General features: G+C 37.0%; 1 protein-coding gene across 1 annotated transcript; it reads right to left on the bottom strand.

The window, feature by feature from the left end:
- Positions 1–324: 324 nt before the first annotated feature.
- Positions 325–8,120, bottom strand: FGA (fibrinogen alpha chain; the record flags this gene model as incomplete). The annotated part of the gene is made up of 6 exons (XM_079728480.1): positions 325–1,034; positions 1,759–3,139; positions 3,720–3,865; positions 4,960–5,143; positions 5,963–6,088; positions 7,983–8,120. The coding sequence occupies 6 exons, from the start codon at positions 8,118–8,120 to the stop codon at positions 325–327; spliced, it is 2,685 nt and encodes an 894-aa protein (XP_079584606.1).
- Positions 8,121–17,620: the final 9,500 nt, after the last annotated feature.

Raw genomic sequence — 17,620 nt, 5'->3', positions numbered from 1 at the left:
CGTTCTCAGAACTCCACCCTTAAGTGTTGCAGAGAGGACCTTCCACTCAACACCCCCTTCCTGATGTACCAAATGTCCCTTGGTGAATTTTAATAAAAATTTTAAAACCCACAGAGCTATTTTAAAGCTTTAAAGTTCATATAACTTTATTTTTTAAAGCACTAATATGTCTCAGTTACATTTAGCTACAGTACAAAGAATAATAAAATAGCACCCGAGAATTTTTAGTAGGCTGTAAAGAATCTCGACTCCTATCTCCTACTTATTTTTTTCTCCTCTTCACTAAACACAGAAACAGAGTGCTCTCACTGACACTCCTTCAGCCTATTTTGTCCCGAAGGGCCGGATTTTCATGCGAACAGCCCTGAGGGAATAATCCGCACCTCTGAAGGGGACCCAGACCACTCCATTCTCAATCTCATAGGGACTGTTGTCCCTGGGGTCATAGGAGCCCCCGGGGTAGTAGATGCCATTGAGATTGGCTGCCTGGCAGTTGTTGTACCACCAGCCTCCTCCGTAGACTTCGGCACAGTTGTCTTCCCACTTGTCTGCATCCCTGTCGAAGGTGCTGAAGCGCATGCCAGCGTGAGAAGTGTACTCGGTCCCTTCCTCTACAGAACCCTCAATCAGAGCATCACCTGCCGTGCCCTCGTAGAAGGAGACCTGCAGGGCATAGCCTTCTGCCTCAGAGCCTACCCTCCAGTGATATTCTGCATAAGCCCCTTTCCCAGCCCAGTCTTCTAATTCAACCCGAAGGGTGGAGCCTCTCAGGGTTAGTAAGTGGAGGTATTCGTTGCCTAGCCAGAATTCTCCTTCTCCCTTGTCATTTAGGCTGCCGAAACCTTTCTTGTAGTCTTGCCAGGTCCGGTTAAAATTCAGTGAGCCATCCATTCTTTGCTGGATCAAAAGCCATCCTCCCAAACCGGTCTCTTGATCACAATAAACAGAAAAAATCTTACTGGATCCCGGTAGCTTGATATTGAAAATGCCACTTTGGGCACCTGAAGGATGTGTTTGGAGGGCATCATAACAGTCTAAAAAAAAAAATTAAGCTGGTTGGAAGAACTTACTCTCATTTAACTTTACAAAGTTAAATGGCCCAGATTAAATGAAGGCAGATACTGGCTTTCTTTCCCTCCCTCCCTTCCTTCCTTCCTTCCTTCCTTCCCTTTATAGAGAAAGGATGTGCTTACATTGGGATGGAACTTATGCAAGTAAGTAGCATTTATATATACACATTGTAAGGGTGATTTTTCTCAATGAATTTGGAATTTCACTTGCACATACTGATTAATGGCAAGTAACCAGCAAAGATATCTAAGCATCATTTAATACTAATATCACTTGTTTTTAACCTGATCTCAATGTCAACTGAGACACACACTAAAAATATGATTAATCAGTTGAGTGACAATTTCCAATGGCACACATTTTGAATGGTAAAAGAATTTGGTTAAACAAATTTAAAATTGAGTTCCAGAGGGATTCATTCATTCATTCATTTAACATGTATTTATTGAGTGCTGACTCCACACTGCTAGGCATTTGGGAATACAGAGATGAACATGATAGACAAAGTCCCTGCCCCCATGGAACTTACAGTCTAGCACAAAAAAATAAGCAAAAACCTGTAATTTCAATAAAGCGCGATAGAGGGCTAAGAAAGAAGCAAAAGGTGCTATGGGAGACACATTGTAGGAATAATGAACTTAATCTAGGGGGTCATGGAAGGCTTCCCCAAAGGAGAAGTGCGGATACCTCTGGCAGGGCGAGTTTTAGCATGGCCTCTCTTGGTGGCATGTGCTCCTTTGAAGCCAAGATCCTCTTCACTTCCGGCCTCATCTGCCATTTTATAGCCCTTGCTTTCAAACGTGGAGCCTCCTCTGTTGATAGTCATGCTACTGCTTGCAAACTCTTTGCCATGACTTGAAGTTTTACTACTGGAAGAGACCTCAGGTATGCTGGGGAGGTGAGAGCTGATATCCCCTAAGTCTGAGCCCATAGAATGGATCTTACTGTCAAGCTCTTTTAACGTAGGGGAGAAAAAACCATCATTGTGCCTATGAAAGAAATCATCTAGGCTACCCCTGCCAGACAAGTGCAAGTCTAAATCTGTGTCACTACAATCAGAGCCATCTTCGGAGTTTACCACTTCTTTGGTCATTTCTGTGCGACCATCAGCATGTGTAATAGTCCTTGTGATGACTTTAGAGCATGAACGACGAGTGGTGGTTGTGTGACCAGAGGTGACCTTCTCACTACCAATCAGAAGCTCTTTATCTCCTTTAGTAGTGACCAGTTTACCTGTGTGGAGCTCTTTCTTTGTCCCTGGACTTACATTTCCTGACACCTCTTCAAATGTGCCCCAGTCTGGGTTGGAAGGCCTGATGTTCCCATGCCCTGAGCTATCTGGGCTAAAACTTGTAGACTTAGAACTTCCAGAGCTCCAAGTACCAACACCTCCGGGCTCAGGGCGCCCAGTGTTCCAAGTGCCAGCACTTCCGGGTTCAGGGCGTCCAGTGTTCCAAGTGCCAGAGCTTCCGGGATCAGGATGGCCAGTGTTCCAAGTGCCAGCACTTCCGGGTTCAGGGCGTCCAGTGTTCCAAGTGCCAGCACTTCCGGGTTCAGGGCGTCCAGTGTTCCAAGTGCCAGCACTTCCGGGCTCAGGGCGTCCAGTGTTCCAAGTGCCAGTGCTTCCGGGATCAGGATGGCCAGTGTTCCAAGTGCCAGCACCTCCAGATCCATAGATCCCAAGGTTCACATTTCCAATACTACCAGTTCCAGTCTTCCTGGGGCTTTCTGGTGCTGATCCTATTCCATGAGATGCAGAGTCTCCTCTGGCATGCCCATCTCCACCAGACCTCTCTAACTCCATTTTCATCTGCTGCATTTCCAGCACTGCCTTCCACTCTGGAGGGGCCTCCTGAAGCTGGCTCTTGAACTCTCTGGGAATCGGGCCTGGAACTGGCCTCATTTTTATCAGTGGTAAATATTGACTGTCTCTAGAGGGAAGTAAGTCTATGGCAGTAACCTGTTCAAGTTGCTTCTGATGATCTTTATAGTCCTCCAGATCTACTTTATGTTCTAAAGCCCTATTGCATGACCCTTTGCAAGATCGGATCTTAATATCAATGTCCACCTAGAGGGGGAGGGGAAGATAGAGAAAAAAGGTAGCTATAATAAACTAGGTCTATTGAGTTCTTAGTAGTTAATTTAATTTTTGGAAACTGGTTTCATTTCTTTGACTTGGAGGTCTACCAACCAATACTTCATTTATGTAGTATCCTCAGTGAAAGAGAGGTTGGGTATTCTAAGGCTGGTCAGGATAAGCGATAGGAGCATCTGGATTTATCTTAGAATAGATCAAGAGCAAAGTGCTATTCCCTCTGAAAGGAGACACTGATGATGTGATCCTCTGTGAGACTGAGGCTGAAGACTCAGAGACAGTGATGTCAGGGACAAGCAGGGGCTGGAATAAGATGCAAGGACTGAGTATTTGCTTTTGTAATTTACCATTTTACATGCCCTTGGAAATTTTACTTAATAGCACTGAGTTTTTTTCTTCATCTGTAGAGTGGGGGAAGTAATACTTTGTAGGTAGATGGTGGCTATAACACATTGCTCTACATAGAGGAGGCATTTAATGAATGACTATTGCCTTCCTTTCCCTGCTATTCAGAAACAAAGAAATCTGGGGTCAGAGCCACATAATTACTCACCTCCAGTCGTTTCATATCTATCAGCTGATCCCTGACATTTTTCTGCAGAAGGTGGATATGCTGTACTTGTTCTATAACTTTGCGCTTCAGGATCTCAATTCTGCTTCTCAGATCTTCTGACACTTGGCTAAATGTATTTTCATTGTCTGAAATAGCAAATATGGGTACTGAAGTAACTGCTGAGTGATTTGCTTGTAATAGCCAGCAAAAGAAGGAAATTTGCTTATGGATATTCCCCATTTTACTTCTATAATAGTTTGGACATTTAATTTGGGATTTCTAAATCTATTAGACATTTCATATTTGGACAATATCCTGCAGTCATCCATGGATATCACTTAAGATACCTTATCAGTAATCCAAATAAATGCAGAAGACAAAAACTCTTTGAAATTTTAAAGGCATAATTGAGATAAAATAATCAGTTTGATCACATTCCAATTATTTCATTATATCCTTAATCAAGGGACGTGAATATATTCTTGGATTTTCTTACTGAAAAGGTTTTCTTCACAGTTATAGATTTGAAATTGTTCCTAAGCATTTTTTAGGTCAACAGGATCATGCACTTGCCAGTTGCTCTTGCACCATCAACTTTAAATTAGCCAAGTGCCTCCCAAGGATATAGAGTCAAGGCAAGGTTTCAGGAGCTGAGGCCTTACTAAACTCACTGCCCATGCCCAGAGTGAGTCCAGAGTTTCCTAGTCTTAATGAGACTTAGTCCTAGGCCTATGAGAAAGATACAACATGGCTCTATATTTTAAATTAAACAAAACAAAACAAAGTAAAACACTTCATAATAAGCTAGGTGGAGTCTGTGGGTTGCACTCCCAGCCCCACCACATGATAGCTTTACACCTTTGGCCTTTGAGCAAGTCCCCTGACCTCTCAGTTTCCTCCTTTGTTAGACAGAAACAGAAGTATCTACTCAAAAGTTTGGGCTCATCTTATTTTCCATGAATACTCTTAAAAAAGAACACACTTAAATTCTAGTCTTTAGTCCAAAATGCTGACTTACTTTGTGATCTTAAAGCAATTCTAAACTAACCTCCTTTACATGATAAAAATAACAAAAACAAGCCCCTTCCTTAAAATTCAGGGATATTGTAAAGGTATCTTTTTCTACATAAATTACTTTGGAATAAAATCACAGTGGTAATAAGGAGACATCATATCTACTTCTGATTTTTGTTGTTTTGGTTGTGTGCTATAAAGTCAAAGCATTAAGTATAATACTTACTCTTAGAATTGGTAAAATCCCCTCTCAAAATATCTATTATGTTCCTGGTCAATGTGCTAGAGTCCTTATTGTTCTTCTGATAATCAAATAGTGAATTTTTTAGTTTATTTATTCTGTTTGTAAAATCTTGATTGACTTCATCAATCAATCCTTTCATCCTGCAGCCAGAAGGGCATTTGTAGTTCTGGAATGAAGAGGAAAAATTACATTAAGAGTCTACCTCTTGGGAACAGACTTATGGGTGCCAAGCAGGAGGGAGGGTGGGGGGGAGGATTGGGAGTTTGAGATTAGCAGATGTAAACTAGCATATGTAGGATGGATAAACAGCAAGGCCCTACTGTAAAGCCCAGGGAGCTATATTCAATATCCTGGGATAAACCATAATGGAAAAGGATATGAAAAAGACAAATATATATATATATATATATATATATATATATATATATATATATATATATAACTGAGTCACTTTGCTATACACTAGAAATTAACACAACATTGTAAATCAACTATACTTCAATAAAATTTTAAAAAATAAAATTAATAAAAGAGTCTATCTCTCTGATCCAGTATAAATTTGAAGGTTTCTATGAGCCCCCACTGCTCCCCTCCCAAGTCTCTTCAGATCACCTCTTGACCTAAACGTAGTTTAAGAGGGCTAGTCAGAGATCTTAAAGAAATTCTGGAATGGGGGTCCACTTAACCATAAATTAGAACCCATGAACTCCAGAGGTCGTAATACTCAGGTTCCTAGTATTTGCCTGAACGTACAGCTAAAATCCAATCTGTTAATCCCAACAATGACCCAGAGTCTCAGAGGTAATTTAAACAGTGCTCTCAGGATAGGTTCCTTTCCATCTGTCTTTGCTAATTTGATATGTAAGGAGCTATTCGATTATGTCCCACTGGACAAGTTTTCTGTGACCTAAAGTGTCAGGCTGTGTGTGCTGCCAGCAGCACAGGAAAGGATTCTCCTGCTCCACTCCCTGTGCCCACGGCTCACCCATTCTTCATCAGAGCAGAAGGGCCAGTCCGACTCTTTGCAGGCAGACTGCTGTTTTTCCATAAGCCTTGGGCCACGCACACCTCCTCCTCCAGCGATAAATTCACCTTCACTGGGATCTGCCGCCTTTAAGGATTCATAAACACACAAAAGAGAGGTCTTTAAGCAGATAAGGAGGAGATGCTGGCATGCCTGTAAATCCCAAGCAAGGGATCCAAGGGGCTCTGCAAGTTTCAGGTTTCTTATCTTTGAAATGAAAATCCTAATGCCCATTTCGTGGAGTTGTGAGATTAAAGGAGATGAGTGTACAAATCTCAACTGTGTTCTACACTAAACAAGCATTTAATAAATGTTAGGAGTTTTAAAGGATCCATTATAAGTGGAAAATTATTTGAATCAACAAGCTTAGTTAAAAATTACCTTTATATTTTCATTCATGTCTGGAGATAGAAAAATAATGGAAAAACTCAGAGTTCTTTCTCCTCTAACTCCTGTTTTAATAGGAAAAAGCCTACACCATCTTGGCTTCAGGTCTGTCTCTTCTTCAAGTATCTACCACAATGACCTTATGGGTCTATAATTTGAGCATGTATATACAAGGACACAAATGTAGCCAATTCAGACTCAGAAATGCTTTTTGGGTCATTCACATAATAATTTCTTTTTATTTGAAATGAAAAAATGTACACTGAGAGCAAAAAAAAAAGTCCATGACTGATACTTTTTTTGGAACACCTTATAATTAGAAATACAGATTTTTAAAAAAATTTCTGTTGTGATCAAGTGAAATAGGATATATAGATATTCTTCCAACAAGATGTTATATCCTAAGAAATCAATGTTGGTTTTAGGTTTTAGCTATTTTTATTTTGTACCACCAAGTTACAAGGATTTTTATGACTATCAATCTCAGTAGTTTATTCTTATAATTAGCTAACATTTTCTGTCTCATTCAAAAATATACCCCAATAATAGTAATATTAACTCAAGCAATCAAGAACAACTTATTTAAATGAACAAGTACAATCTTTTCATCTCAGAAATAAAATCATAAATTCAAACATACATTGGAAAAAAATGGCACAAAAATAAAAACAGGCAAAAATTAAATATTTATACCAATAAGGGAGAAATAAATGAAACATGAATTATGCAAAGTATAACTTTAACAAATGATGTTAGTCTTGTTTCCCATAAAAATGTTTACTTGTTATTTGTATAAGGGAGAAAATTATGTTAGAAACACTCTTTAGTTTCTTCTGCTCTGATATTAAGGTTTATGAGCAATAAAGGAAAAGAAATAAAACAGAAAAATTCACAGTATGGAAGTAACTGAGATTTTGGAACATATTTACCATGTTTTTATAAGATAGAAGTTGAAAAATCTTGTTGAATGAAGTTTCTCTTCTTTCGCATAGGTCTTTGGAGTCAAACTTTAGGAATTATTGCAATATTTGTAATTATCTTAAAAGAATACAGTTGCTTCCAAAAAATGTATTGCCTATCAATTAATCTCTTCCAATTTTGCTATGTAATATGTTTTCAAAGATAGCTAATTTCCTTTTTATTTGTCTTAAAGAAACACAAAAACAACCTTTCAGAAAAGCTACATTAAACCACTATTCTGCTTATTATGGACAAATAGCAATAAAATAATAACTAGGTTAAAAATTCTTATCATTAGAATGTTCTGTTCTGTTAACTAGCAATCCCAAGGCTTTACAGCAACAAATATGGTAAAAATTTCTTCTCTTTGAAAAAAATCCAATGTAAGACCAAGCTATAGGTGTCGAAGATTCCCTTGTGAATTTATACACTTTGGTCCCGCTAAGCCTCCCTCTGAGGGTGATATTACCCTGTATTCTTGAGGTGTCAAGCCCATCTAGGGACTTGCCTCCACTGACTACAACTTATAAAGCTAACAGTGTGTGAGGATGTACACATGGGTGACTCAGACCTGCAAGCTCTTTGTGGAATAAACACCAGAGAGAAAGAGAAGAGGAAATAAAGAAGACCATACCTGAACTGCGCCCATCATGCTCAGGACCAGGAAGAGGACCCTCACAGAAACCATCTCTGCCGTGGGTGGGGATGGCTCAAGAGGAGCACTCCAGCTGAAAGAAAGGAGGACTGCCTCCACGCCGAGTTCCCCTCCCATTTAAGTCTGCAGGAGGTCTGATTAATCATTATCTTTGTCCCGTTGAGACAGTCAACATGCACCCTGCATCCCTTGCTCCTTCTGTAAAGTTGGTGTCCCAGAAGTTCTTGCTCAATTCCCTAAGCTTGTTTGCTTCAGATAAGCTGTTGCAAAGGTAGCCCAGTTCGTGGAAGATTCCACATTCCAGGAACAGGGTGAGTTTGGGAATGCAAAGGGGAGCATGGGAGGACCTATCTCTACTCGAGTACTTGAAAGAATATAGAGGGTGGTGGAGGCAGGCTAGCTGTAGCCCACCGGCAGAGATCTGACTACTGAGATTTCACTTTTTGCAGGAATTATGGTTGGTTGATCTGACTTTTGACTAACTGTGGTGATGAGCTGATCCTGAAGGCCTTCGATAAGCTTCCTCTATCCAGAATGGTTAAAACAAGCAGCCTCTGGAGCCAAACATCCTAGGTTTATACTTCCAGATACACCATTTCCCAGCTCTGCTTTTGGACAAATTACTTTACCTCTTTATACCCCAGATTCCTCATTTTTAAAATGGGGATAGTAATAACCTATCACACATGTTTTTATGAAGAATAAATGAGTTAATCCTTGTAAAGCCCTCAGATTGCCCCATATCCAAAGGTACAGAAACTGGAAAGAAATAGTATTTTCATGGCACTTTATGTTCTCCAATAACAATTATTATTTCTTTCCAGTTTCTGTGCCTTTGGACATGCTAATTTATTTTCCCTGATCTTCATCTCCATATCAAATTTTCTTGTCTAAGAGTTGCCAGATTTAGCAAATAAAAAACCAGGATGCTTAGTTAAATTTGAATGTCAGATAAACAGCAAATATATTTTAGTGTAAGTTTGTCCCATGCAATATTCAGATGTATTCATACTAAAAATTTGTTTCTGTTGTTTATCTGAAATGCATATTTAACTGGGCATCCTGTAATATGTCTGCCAATCCTACCTTGTCTCAAATGCTGCTTCCTATGTGAAGCCAATCCTGATCATAGTATAACAGCCAAAATTTACTGAGTGTTTACTAAGTGCTGGGGACTTTTTTGGACACTTTACACAGTACCTGATTTCATGTCTCCAATTGAAAGCAATCTCTTGTTCTTTCATACTTCCTTAGCCCATGTACCACTCATGACATTTATTACTACAGGAACATTGTCCATCTCTTCCACTAGATCATAAACTTATTTGGTGACATATTTTAATGGTCTTTATATTCTCCCCAAAAGGTGTGGGGCTTCATTGAGCAAGAAAGCATGAGTGGGTTCCACTGTTGTGAAATTGAGCCCTGTCTCAGGCTCTGCGGGCATGTGAAGCTTGCTGTAAATGGGTGAGAGCTCTGGTACAAGGCAGCACCCTCCTACACTGCTTGCTCCATGGAAGGTTCTTTGTCTGATCAAGCCCACCTCTGATGTGGCTTTTCTGAAGAAGCTTCAGAGCTCAGAGAGAACCCTAGAGTCTTACCCAGGTTATGAAGGGCAATGACTCCATGGAAATCTGGGTTAACACTTGTCCACAGTGGTTGAACTAGCAAAATGCCAGGAATATATAGGATCTGAGACTGACTTCCCCAGATGTTTTCCTCTGCCCACAAGAAGTGCCTTTCTTAGGGGTAAACATGGTATATGGAAGAAGTTCCCAGACAGTAATCTGGTGAGCTTCAGGTGACTTGGCTGGACATAATCTGATTGAAAGTAAGTTAACAGAAACTAGTGTGACTGAATGCCAGCACTCTGGTGCCATGTCTGGGCTTTTCCAAGGTACCACCTGTGGCACCATCCTTGCTGTTCCATGGCTCCTTCAAGTATCTGCATGTCTCACTCCCTTACTTCATCCAGGGCTCTGCTCAGATAGCACCTCTTCAGAAATGTCTCCTTTGACCACCCTACCTGAAGGACAGCCACCCTCACATGCTATTCTTTTAACCTGAGTTGGTTTTCACTCATTTTACTTTATCACTACTGGACAGTATATATGAGAAAGTTATTTGTTTATTTTTTGTCTCTTCCACACTAAGTTTCCTGAAGCCAAGGCACACTGTCTAGTACAATGCCAGGCATAGAGTAAGTACCAGTAAGTATTTGTTGGAGTGATGGAAGGCTGTCACAGTGGCAGCACAGTGTGGTGGAAAGACAGTGGGCTTTGTAGAGAGTGAGATCTGCATACTAGCTGAGTGACATGGATAAACAAAATTCTCTGAACCAGCTTGCTTATGTGTAAGATAGAGATGACAATAATTATCTTGCAGTGTAGAGATGACAATATTTATCTTGCAGTGTTGTTGTGAGGATTACATAAAATGTAATGCTATGTAACATGTTCGATATACACATTACAAGCTCCAGAAATGGTTCCTAGAATATTCCAATGCCCCTAAATAGAAAGTTCCTATGTTATCTCTCCAGTCCCACAATTCCCTAACCAGGCACCTTTGGGGCTCTCTTTGGGCCTAGAACTGCAGGGATGAGCACCAGGCTGGGCACTTTACCTCACAAGCAAGCCTTATTATCAGCTATGGAGAAGTAGGCTTTGTTTAGACAGAAAGCCATGCAGGTGAATAGGCAACTAATAATGCAAGGAATATCATTTTTTATTGAGGTATAGTTGATGAACAATATTATATGTTTCAGGTATACAACATAGTGATTCACAATTTTTAAAGATTATAGTTCATTTACACTTATTATAAAATATTGGCTATATTCCTACGTTGTACAATATATAGGAGTATCATTGTTTAAAAGCATGTGACAATAAGGATAACTTTACAAGTGTAAAAGTGGGAAAAAATTAAGAAATTTCCAGTTTCTTAGACCAAAACCACTGTGTATTGCATTTATCCCGCAGATGACTATATCCTATTTTCCCTAGCCCTAATGAGAGGAATGTTTCATTCATTTATCCTTTGAAATTAATATAATTTCTCACAAATTATAAGTATTTAAACTCAGGGATTCACATATTTGTTATGCCATCACATCGGGCAGCACTGGAATACATTTTATTTATATGATGTATAATGTATGTAAAAAGAATAGAAATTCTATAGCTGTAATTATGTTTCACTTTTAAAATGTATCTACACACCAAAAGTTATACATGAGAGTAAAATACATAGCCAGTCATTTAAATATTTGCCACTGTGTAAACATAGACTTAAAATAGAAGCAAAACAAAATAAAATAAAACAATCCCCAGCTTTCTTTAGAATGGGGTATTTGTCCTTCTGGGGGCTACATTCCAGGAAAGTAAAAGAACATCCCTTTCTTTACCAATTTATTTTAAATGTATTGAATTCTGAGGACAGTTCACTTACTTATTCATTCATTTGACTATAACAACATTTATTGTATGTCTACTATTTGTCAGTCCTACATGCCGTGTTCTTGAGATAGAAAGACAAATAATGTATAGCCTTGTACATTCAAGTTGCTTACAGTTGGGGAGCAAATAAATACATGTGCAGCTGAGAAGTTAAACCATATAAAATTGCCATTTTTGTAGATCAAAATGATGAATGTCTGCAATTTCATATGGTTTAATCTGATATAAAACAATGAAAAAAATCCCATGAGGTAAGTTCAAAGTACTTTTAGAGCACAGAGTAGAGGCTGAAATATTGTTTCTGCATTGTTTTCTGTCACATTTTGTGTAAAATTTTCCTTAAAATATCAGATTTAATTCAAGCCTAAAAATGAAAGATGCTTTTGAAAAAATACTAATTGTAAGTCTTTTAGTATAAAAATCTGTATGAATCTATAAATTTATTATTCTCCTAATAACAAGAAGATAATGGCACCTTGACAGGAAATATTTTGTTAAAATAATATTAAGTGTACAACTGGAAAGTACCAGAATTAATTTCTAAATTTTGAAATGCTTGAATTATAAAAATATAGGAGGTTCTGGCACTTATACTACTCTTTCAGGGCCTCTGCCTCAGGTTTGGACAGCAGTGACGGATCTATAAAGGATTTACTGGAAAACACTGGAAAGGCTCCTTAGCTTTGTGTATATTATTTTCTCTCCTTGTCTCCTGCATTTCAAGAGTATTGCAGAAATTTGTTTTTAACCAATCTGCTTACTGTAAAAGGTGAGTGGGATAGTATGATGATTGATCTGAGAGGAACTAATGGGACTTTTACTTTCAGAACTCATCAGTACTCTGACTGCAGATGGTTTTCCTGGAAGTTATGGCTGTAGAAAGAAGTTGGAAATTTCCTTAAATACACAGAAATAATTCTGAACTACACTTATGAAAGTGAGAAGGGAACAAAAGAGTTTTTCTTGATGGTTCCTGATTCTATCACACTGTATTTCTCTTTAATCTCTTTATTCAGGAAAGAAATCTACTTTATTTCTTGTAATTAAACTGTTCCCAGGTGAGTAGCCATCTAATTGAATAATTTTTTTAACATTTTTGGAATTAAATTCTGTAATGTTCCAACAATAGAATGATCATCCTCTTTTTTGTTTTTATGCATGATTTTCATGGTCTTTTACTTAAGCACTTTTAATCAAGTTTCCACTAAGTCGTTATGTGTGTGTGTGATATATGTATGTATGTGTGATGAGTGTGTATGAGAGAAAGAGAGGTGAAGGTGAGGTCCCTGAGTTTTTGTCACTGCTTTACTTCCTTTGGTTTTTAACTGCATTATCAATTAAATAATTAATTTTTCAAGATAAATCAATTTTACTTATAATGTGCTTTGCTAAATTTTACTGGAATTATCAAATTCTTTGTTGAATGTGTATTAAGGTATAAATCCTTTTTTGAAAAGTAAAACCGTTATGCAGATGAATAATCAAGTGATGTATTAATATCAACAACATGAATTCATTCCACCATCATACAGCTTAAATCCATTTAATTTGGCACACTGCCAATTTCATTGTGGTTCTTCTATTAAAGATTAGCAAACATGATCCATCAGTTAGTATTTATTTAATAGGGATGCATTGAGATCTGGGGAAATAGTATCTGTGAGGTATTTAGACTTTCCACCACAAGGAATTATATGAAAATTATGGGGTAATTTAATTATCAATATCCATTTAATTCTCTGTGATTCTCCTTGAAACCTATTTTTAACAGACCATTCTATAGTAAAACCAAGGCAATTTAAAGAAGGCATTTTGGTAAAATTTTGCTTAGATAAAATTCAACAAAAAATTATTGAGCATAACAGAACAGAAACCCAAATTGAGGGACATTTTACACATACTTGACCAGTCCACCAGAATATACTCTAAACAGTCAAGTTCATGAACAACAGGAAAAGACTAAGAAATTGTTACCAAAGCTGACTAAGGAGGTATGACAACTAAATGTAACGTAACCTGGATGGGATCCTGGAACAGAAAAAGGACATTAGTGTAAAAACTGATGAAATCTGAATAAAGCATGGAAGTTAGAAAAGAGTGACTACTAGGGTTGGTCCCTTAAGTTTTGACAAATGAGCCATGGTAATGTCAGATGTTAACATTAGAGAAACTGGGTGACAGGGGTAGGGAACTCTCTGTATCTTCTATTCTGCAAATTAGAATGTATTCTGAAATTTAAAATTTATTAAAATATAAAAGCAAAAAAATTAAAGTTTTAAAATTAAGTTTCCAAACTTAACTGACATTAGATTCAAATCTCATGCAGCAATACCAATCTTAACGGCAAAAAACAATTCAGTTTTGTTTTTGCCTCTGGAGCAATTTCATATGTGATCTCATTTGACCCTTCCCATAGCTTTGTGATATAAAAAGAGCGATTTAGGAAGGAAAACATTTCCAGTCCAAGGTCTCTTAAATGTTAGATGATTTTTTTTTCTAAAAGTCACACTTTACCTATTTGTCCCTGAGGGTTCGAAAGAGGCAACTTTCATCACAGAATGGAATCTGCCCTACTCTGTTTATTTAGGGAGAGTCAACATTCAGATTTATTTAGGAAGGATTCCCATCTACCTCAGGTTACTTCATACTTTTAAGTTACCAGCAGAAGCAAACCTGGGTGAAGATCTGGGAAATGGGAGAGAGGGTCAAGAATACTGGATTTGGGATTTGGAAAAGACAGTTTTGAGCCAGTTGAAGACCTGATTAAATGTTATGATCTGAATTTATCCATTTGGACTTTCAAATATTTCCCAATGTAACTGAGATGAACAAGAGCTTAAAATTTCACCAGCCAGCCTTCCCAAAAGTCTTTAAAACCTGTTACAAAGGTGTGTTCTACAAGTCAGTGGTCAAACCTATTATCGATTCTCATAACGGGCCATGGCTACAAGGCCATTTGGGCCAAAGCTCATGTTTACAAGGCCAATCACTATCTATCTTTAGTTCATTTTCCTTCTTAAAGGAAAAAACGTATTAATAATCTTATTGGATGCAGATCGTTATTGGAGAGTGGTTATGATTTATGTACACTTTTATGGGACCAATTAATTCTCTGGTAATTCCTACGTCCCAAAGTAATTTTTGAACTGTCTCTCAAGAATCAGTATCATCAAAATTATGTTCTTTGACCATAATGAAATGAACTTAGATGTTAATTAAAAATACAGTTTTAAAAAGCACAAGCTTTGGAACCAAATAATATTCACTTTTTAAGTCTTCAGTTCAAAAGGAGATCACAGGGAGTTACAAAATACTCAGATTGTGGGTAGATCTTAACGGTGCTGAATGGAAAAAGTAATAAATATGATGAAGACCTTAGTAGTGTTTCTCAACGTGTTTATTCTAAACGACCAGTTTTATTAAATTTCTAGTCAGTCACAGACCTATTAGCTTATAAAATGCAATAAAAATAATTTCTAGTAAAATAAAATGTAAAAAAGCAAAAAAATACAAAATATAGGCCAATTTTTTAATTATTAGATTCCAAAGACATATAATTACATTTGAATAAATACAATCATCACATACATAATATAGGAAAAATGTTTCTACATGCTAATTCTCAATTTTTTTACTTATAATGCTGACTAACAAAAAAATTTGTGGATCAGCATTCTGAGAAATACTGATGTATAGCACAATGCCATTTATATAATTTAAAAATACATAACACAAACAACCCATGATTTATAAGAGTATGTGCAAATAAACATGCATCAAATCTATTACAATTGATTATTAAGGGATTAAAGGGAAGAATCAGAGTGACCCAGCACATATGAATGTGAATGGTGTGCCAGAAGTATGACTAATTTAACTTCTGTCTCTGGGACACACACACACACACACACACACACACAGGAAAGGTGTATGAAACAGTCTTTCCCACACTCGTGGTCTCTTTATCATCAACTTAGTATTTTCCATCTACTTTAACTCATCTTACTATCTTTAACTCTTTTTTTCCCCATTCTTTTTGAGCTACATCAAACTGATAAGAAATCATCAGTAGATTAATTTTCCCCAGGGTTAAATGTGTATTTTGTTTTTCACTCCGATCACCTGAATTTATATCTACAAAGATACCTACTATGTATAACTTGGCTTAGTTTATACTGTTCAGAGTTAAGAATTTTAGACCTTGTAAGCTCTCAAATATGTTGTCTATACTTACACGTTTTCACTTCCCACTCACTTTCAGCCTACCCACAAATCTGAAACATGATCTTTAAAGCCAAACTACTAAACATAACAAAGAATTGAAAAAAAAACTATAGCACTTCAGAGGTATATTTAAAAATCTTGATATTGTCCAATAAATGACTGTTCCTGTCTGCTGATTAAAGAACTCTGCCCTGTAGTTCATGACCTGAAGTCATAGTATTGGTGCATCTGTACCAGTACCCTCCTTTTTGGAAACTTCCCTCTGTGGGTTCTTCAAAGTGTGTGACCCTGCACATCTGTTTTGTACTTAGCCGCCCTATTTTGCAATGACCTGAGTTTTGTGTGCCTGGAAAGTGAAGGGAAGGGTTGGGTAATAGTTATCTGTGATTTGAGCTGTGCAGAAAAGTAATCTGTCGCTAGGAGGCTCCAAACTATTTGTTTCACTTAAAAGTAAATTTTTAAATTTGATTTGTCAAGATAATCCTTTCATTTCTATTTTATTTGTGGAGACACGATCCAGTTGAGTGTGGAAGTACATATCTTGCTTCATTTCTTAAGCTATAACCCTTCAATGTTCACCATTGAATATTAATAACTAAACAAGTAAAAATTTGAAATTCACCTTTTTATCTCTACCTAATTGGGTTTTAAGTTAACTACAAAACTAACAACGTACTCATTATAACAAACCAAACAATGCAGAGGTATAGGAGAACGTTAGAAGCCCCTTCCCACTAATCGATCCTGAATTACCCAACATGCAGACCATATATGTACTCTGGACACTCACAAAAACAGGGGCCTCCAAAATGTTTATGAAAGAATGTTATAATTGATATTTTAGAAGAAGCATTGGAAAAGTGATCATGGGAAAAATCAGAAACCTTTGGACATGTTTACATTTATTTTGTTTAGTATTTTTATTAAATTTTATAAATCGATTGAGGAGAACAAATATATACAAATAATGCATGTATGTCAAGGTTACATTTTGTTCAAAAGTATATGCATATATACTTTTACATACTTATCATTGTAGAATTGTTTTTATCTTAAAATTTCACATATTATTTAGTAAATGTTTCTATGCTCATACAGAGATATTATACTTATTATGTAATCATTGCATTCTCTTCCATTGTACTAATAAACCACCTTGCTTGTCCATTTTTCCACTGTTAAATATTTCCTAAATTTCCCATTGTAATTAAATATTTATTTAATATTTAAATATTATCTATATTTCTATAAAGAGCTATTTTCTTTTTCAAAAATAATTTTCTTGGGATAAATCACTAGAGTGATATTATTGCATTTAAACTTATGAATATTTACATAACTCGTCCTATCTATGACCAAATTGCTCACCCAAAGGATTTTATAGATTCTCAAAGGGTAGACTATATGCATTCTGAATTTAGAAGCAGTTTGGAGCATGATAAGGTGGGAACAGGTAAGGCTGGAAGCAAGACGGAAAACAAGAAGGAGGCATTTGCCATTATCCTGGCAAGAGATATATACCCCAACTAGAATGGTGGCAGTTGGCATAGAGAAGGAAATGAATATAATAAATATTTAGGAGGTGGATTTGACAGGCTTGAGGATATGAGGAGGGAGGAATAAGGAAGACTTATTGCTGGTTTTTTAGAACTTGAGAACTGGATGGAATAGAAGAGTACTGGGAGAAAGGAAGATGCTACTATGTGCTATATACCCAGCACAGGGACTAGTACAATGAAGGAAGTCAATAAATGTTAGTTGAATGAATGCCTCATGCCTACATGAATGAATGAGTGCTACAGACAATGAATCAATGTTCCTATTTTCCCAAAGCCTCACAAGTATTTGGCTGTATACCTAGAAGTTTAATTAACTGGTTTTTATCTCCTCAATAGGATGCTTTTAAAATCAGGATTTATGAGAACAAGGAAG

The sequence above is a fragment of the Hyperoodon ampullatus genome (assembly GCF_949752795.1).
Source record: "Hyperoodon ampullatus genome assembly, chromosome: 1".
Classification (NCBI taxonomy): domain Eukaryota; kingdom Metazoa; phylum Chordata; class Mammalia; order Artiodactyla; family Ziphiidae; genus Hyperoodon; species Hyperoodon ampullatus.
The sequence above is the reverse complement of the archived record's forward strand: the minus strand, read 5'-3'. Positions and strand labels throughout refer to the sequence as shown.